General features: G+C 41.1%; 1 protein-coding gene across 2 annotated transcripts; it reads right to left on the reverse strand.

The window, feature by feature from the left end:
• Window positions 1-305: 305 nt before the first annotated feature.
• Window positions 306-5,706, reverse strand: slitrk4 (SLIT and NTRK-like family, member 4). Of its 2 annotated transcripts, XM_079630628.1 has the most exons (3): window positions 4,955-5,640; window positions 2,117-4,440; window positions 306-1,587 (listed from the first exon to the last, which is right to left on the reverse strand). In XM_079630628.1, the coding sequence occupies exons 2-3, from the start codon at window positions 4,403-4,405 to the stop codon at window positions 1,579-1,581; spliced, it is 2,298 nt and encodes a 765-aa protein (XP_079486754.1). In that variant the 5' UTR covers window positions 4,406-4,440; window positions 4,955-5,640; the 3' UTR covers window positions 306-1,578. The 2 variants fall into 2 exon arrangements, with proteins under 2 accessions (XP_079486754.1, XP_079486753.1); XM_079630627.1 differs by having other exon boundaries at window positions 306-4,440; window positions 4,955-5,706.
• Between the last annotated feature and the right edge of the window lie 202 nt (window positions 5,707-5,908).

A 5,908-nucleotide genomic window follows, 5' to 3' on the forward strand; every position in this document is an offset into this window, starting at 1 on the left:
ATGGTTCTCTTATCTGTTGCCAGTTGGAGTCAAGTGACCCTCGGCATCTTCGATGAATCCCCATTTTAAACCAGAGAAGGTAAGACCTTTGGAAACCCCAACCAAAGAGCAGGAGAGAGTTTTTAACTGCTTTAGTAGATTAAAAATCTACAAGACACTTAATTTACCAAATTGTCTGTAAGAGCATTCAGGGCCTTTTATTTGAGAAGCAAGTTTAACGATCAACAAAACATGATAACACTTTCTGTAGACAGAAAAAAAGAAAGGCAGAAAGAAAGAAAAGACAGAGCAAATTAGATCGGATTTTAATTAATACCTTGACCTCAACAGGATTGCACAATGAAATTAATAACCAATATACAGATTTCGCATGACTGATATAAAATTGTATTTATTTTATCTCTCATGGTACATTCTATTTTAAACAATCATTAACTTAATATTTTAAATAAAGACTGAATGAAATTAAGCCTTTTCTTTTAAAAAATTAAGCTCTCTCTCTCTCTGTAATATTAATTTGAACTGACAAACAAAATAAAGATTTCAAGCTAATATGATTGAGCATAATAATATTGCACATGAAAAGTGATATGATTCTGACCATATCTGTAGCCTTTTCATAAGGCGAGTTAGGTCTCACAGTTGTGTCGATAAAACACAATCCTCTCAACAAATCCAATAAATTACAGTGAATTAGTACTTCATTCGCACAATGCCGTTTGTACTATCCAGAATCATATCACGTTAATGCACACTTATTTGGTTGCATATTGTTAATAAGAAACCTTTTACAAGTTGCTCTGGGATATAAGAATAAGCAAACTGTTAGACGTGATACGCTAGGAGGGCTCACCTCGTGCAACGTGACAGTGGAAATGACATCACCGTCATCTGTACACATCTGTCGGTCAGCCACCAGCAGAATTCAGAATGTAACTCAGATCAGAACAGAATTTTAGATTCAGAGCTCCAACTAAGAGCCTGCATCACTTATAGCATTCAAAATGTCCCTTGAAATTGTTAAATAGTACCAATAGTCTTTAAATAATTCTGCATAGAAAAATAAATTAAATATGAAGTTAAACTACGAATTGACAGGTGACAGTGGTCATCAATGTTTTTTTTGTTTTTTTTTTCATTTTCCATTTTTTTCTTGAATGTTTTTCTTGATGAGCTTGTTGAATTTACTTGTCGACTGTTGTAATTTACACAACCGCCCCACAAATACAAATAATGTTGACTTACAAAATAAATCCAGATACGCTTACATGGCAAGCAGCTGTTTAGTTTCTCTTGAGTTCATGAATGTCCTGTCATGTGCCATAGCCAAACACTTCAAAAAGAATCACATTTCAGTAGAACAATATTAAATGGCTCTTTACAGGTAATTGGAATAATCCAAAATGTACGGATGTTGGCTGCCAGTATCTTCAGATATAATCAAATCCAAGAGTTTCAAGTCCCCCAAATGTGGCAAAATATAATCCAAGAGAGGGGAGTCTGGGGTATTCCACCACTTTCAAGCATGTGCCAACATCCCATTCTTCCACTCCATTTGATTTTGTCATCCCAAGATGCCTAAAAATACTTCCAACCAAACACAATGAAGAGGGGTCAATATGAAGTACACTCAACACTGTTTCATGACCCAATCATTTGGTAAAAAACAAAGTTCAGTGGAATTTGATGGACACCATATCAATAGCAGCAAACTACGACTGTTTGTAAAAGATACTGACTGATGTGATTCTTAATTCTTAATGGCATCACAACATACAAAAAAAAAAAAAAAGTATGTAATTTTGACAGCCAATGATTCTAAGGGAGTTACGTTCTGTGTAATGAAACGTGTCCTGTATTCCATTGGTCATTAGGATTTGTCTTAAGGCACTTTTGTCATTACGGGGCAGATGAAGATGATGTTCTAGAATTTACTGAGGGCTGTCTGTTCCTCTAGTACTTGAAGGTAGTCTGGGGTCCCCATTTTTGCCTTTAGGTCATAATAATCACTCTTACGCTGCTCAATCACTATCTTACTGTGGTTGCCCCCTATCAATGATTTTTTCATTTTTTTGTCATGTAGTTTCTCGGGGTAACGGATCTCAAAGCCACTCACCCCTATACTGTTGAAATCCTTTTTGCTCTCCAAGTAGTTGTGGAGGAACATGTCTCGTCCCGGTAAGAACTCGTCCAGCTCGTCAATGGTGCTTAATCTCTTTCTGGGGTCCAGGGGTAGAGAGTCCTTGTCTATGTCTGCACTGTTGCGTAACATCATTTTCTGTCTCTCTGAGTCTATAAATTTGTAGCCAGAATCCGAGTCTCTAATTCCACACGTGTGAGCTTTGCTCATGTGCTCGATGGTCTGCGGGATGAATGTCTCTCCACCCAGGTCGTCCTTCTTGTTCGATTTGTGATTGTGCCTCCTGATATGGAGAGGCATGGAGCCGCACTCCTGGTTGCTGAGCCCCTCCTGTCTCCCCGCTGGCTTTTTGTTCCGTCTCAACACAACGACCAGCAGGCAGAAGGCCACAAAGACAGTGAGGATCAGAACTACCAGTATGCTCAAGATCATAATAGACAAGGGTACAGGACCACTGGGGGGTGCCTTGCCAACTCCGGCAGGTGACAGCGATGTGAGAATAGGGGTAGCGCTAGTCAGGATGAAAGGAGGCCTGGCTATGAGCTTCGGGCAAATTATCTCATTTTTCAGCTCTTTCAGCTCAATGTTGGAGAACTGCACTGGAGACGCACACTTGACCCCTTTGGCAGCGACCCCTTCGTTCAGTTTTTCAAGCCACAGTTTCAAAGCTACTAAATCGCAGGAGCATTCCCAAGGGTTGCCATCCAGGTCTATCTGAGTGAGAGATTTGAGCTGGTCTAGGACGCCACTCACAGGCAGAGTCATGAAGTGGTTGTTCTTTAGATTCAGTCTGGCAAGAGAAACGCCTGCAAAGATGTACGCAGGCAGGCTTCTGAGCACATTGTTATTCAGGTACAAGAGCTGCAAATTTGGCATGGAGTCAAATGTCCCTGCTAACACCTCCTTTATGGCATTGTACTCCAAATAGAGATATTGGAGGTTACTAAGCCCAAGAAACATTTCAGGGTGCAGCTGCTCCAGCTGATTTCCATTAAGGTATAGCCTACGGAGGTTGGTCAGATTTGAAAACACACCTTTTTGGACGGTGGATATTTGATTGCTGCCCAAATGTAGCAAATCTAAACCCTCAAACCCTTGGAAGTCAGTGGGACTGATATCTCGTATGTAATTACCACTTAGGTGCAATTTCTTAGCATTTGGCGGTTTAGGTATAAGATCTGCTAGGCTCTGGATGTTTCTTTCTTGACAGCTGACACTAATGCCAAAGTCAGAGGGGTGAGCTTTGCATGTGCAGGGCTGGGGGCAGGAGAGGGGAGGGATTCGAGTTTGATAGGACACAATTTGGCCATTTGGCGGGATACCAGCAACAATCCCATATATTTTAGAGGGATTGGTGGTTTTGGGTGCTTTGGTCACTAAAGGTGCTATGGTTGAAGGTGCCAGATTAGAGATGGTTAGCCCACCCTCGGGCTGGGAGGGGGGCATCCGCACATCAAAGTCACTGCCTGTCCCCATGGGGCACAGCTCCTGCTTATTAGTCTCCTTCAAGAGGCGGCCATACAGGTCACTAGGGGTCTCACAGATAGCCTCCCCAATGAAAATGTTATAGGGCATATTCTCCAACCAGGCTTTCAAAGGTAACAAATCACAAGTGCAATTCCATGGGTTGTCATCTAACTGCAATTCCACTATCCGTCCAATGTGCTCCAGGACTCCAAGATAAGGAAGCTTCTGTATCCTATTCCCTCTTATGTCCAAGTGAGTGAGGGAGGCGAATCGGAAAATGTTCTCAGGTAGGCTTTGAATCAGATTGTCATTTAAAATGAGGACCTTCAGTTTATGTAATTTGTTGAAGGCTCCTTTCTCAATGAACTTGATTAAATTGTAGTCAGCCTGGAGATATTCCAAGTTCTCGATCCCTCTGAAAGTGTCGGCGCGGAGCTCTTTTAACTCATTGTTATTTAGGTGCAACTGTTTCAATGCACTGAGCCCCACAAAGGCCCCTCCCTCAATGTTCTGGAGTTTGTTGTTCCCCAGGTGGAGTGAGACTGCATGTGTGAAATTCACAAAAGAGTTGGGGTAAAGGATGTACAAAAGGTTGTTCTGGAAATTCAAATGGTAGAGGCTGGATACTGGCGGCTGCAGCTGTGTAGGTCTGTACACAGTTATTTTCTCACAGTTCACATAGAGGACGTTCTCGATGGACATGCAGGAGCAAGCGCTGCAGGTCTCAGCTCTGAGGTCCGAATCCAAGTCACAAAATGAACCCGATATGGAAAAGGCCAACAGAACAAGCAGCAGCATTTTGCCTTTTACAATTCCCCCAGTAAACCATTTACCTTAGAGGGGGAAAAACAAACAAACAATCAACACACATGCCTTTTTTTCCATTGACTCACACAGCTAATGCCAAGATCTTACAGCAGGGGTGTTTAAAATGCCCACTGCGCACACAAAGAACTTGGAAAACCTGTTATGTGCCTTTTGAATCATAATATAATATCTGAGCCTACACTGAAAATAAATCCATCTGAATTTAATAGCAGCACAATATATATATATATATATATATATATATATATATATATATATATATATATATATATATATATATATAATTTAAATACACATACGTGGTGTGGCTTACACCACAATAAATGTATGCATCAGCGTATTTCTTGTGTTTCAGTGAATCGAGGAGAGAAAAAAAGTATCTGTCCATCGCATACAGAAGACGGTTTTATCACCTTCACAAAACCATAATTTAAATACAATAAGAGATCATACCCTTTGAATTGCCAAGCTTTGCCAACAAATAACTGAATATGTACAAAATTAAAATTCAACACTCACCGGCAATGTTAATATCTCCTCCTTTTCAGATAACACCGGACATTGGGAGCGCCAAGAGAGGGACAATTCCCATTCAGCCAGGTTCAGATTACAGTCTCAGCCTCTCTAGCCAGGCTCCACTTGTACAAAACATATATTGTGTCATAAAATCCCAAGGTTACTGAGCTCTTTTGAGGCATGTCAAACACAGCGCTGCGTATTTGCGCTGAAGAATGAATTCGTTTCAAAACCGAAGTGAAAATGGTGAAATAGCAAGTGGTGAATTTGGATGCAAAAGAAGTCCAGCATTCTTCCGTTGAAAGAATTGAACATCAGTTTAGACGCAATTTGAACGGACAGTTCGCTCAACAGTTCGGGGGAAATAACCGATACAAATCTTAATAAATTAATCGCAACAATCCATCGCGCGTCGCGGCTCAACCCGATTACCAAAAATCGGAAATCGAGTCCAGTTGATTCCTGCCGTTTCTTGGGATTATGCAAGTTGCGAGATAAGAAGAAAAAAGAAACTACGTTCTCTGATGTCAGACCGACGAGGAAATTAATAATTCAGCTGAGTAAAATGCGCTCGAAAAGAGATGCCATCCTACACCACATTATCAAAATAAGTATTGTTGGTGCAGTCCTCGTCCTAATAACGAGAACAGTCTTATAAACCAACTATTCCACCTCGTCTTCTTCTAAGTATGTTGGTTTTGTTGCTGCATTGAGCTTCCCACACGGTGAAGCGGGAGGAGAGAAAATGCAGAGATGCAGAGAGAGAGAGAGAGAGAGAGAGAGAGAGAGAGAGAGAGAGAGAGAGAGAGAGAGAGAGAGAGAGAGAGAGAGAGACAAGCGCGCGAGGCGAGGGGGGTTAACAGGGCGAAAATATTAAGGAACAAATTTTAACTTCAGACACCCCTTAAACACTCACTAGTGAACATTATAAAGCGCTCTGATAGTGTCTTTCGTTGA

Source organism: Phoxinus phoxinus, assembly GCF_949152265.1.
Source record: "Phoxinus phoxinus genome assembly, chromosome: 12".
In the NCBI taxonomy this organism is placed as follows: Eukaryota; Metazoa; Chordata; class Actinopteri; order Cypriniformes; family Leuciscidae; genus Phoxinus; species Phoxinus phoxinus.

Excerpts from the sequence above, each read along its gene's own strand:
- slitrk4 (XM_079630627.1), bottom strand. The coding sequence starts at position 4,405 with ATGCTGCTGCTTGTTCTGTTGGCCTTTTCCATATCGGGTTCATTTTGT.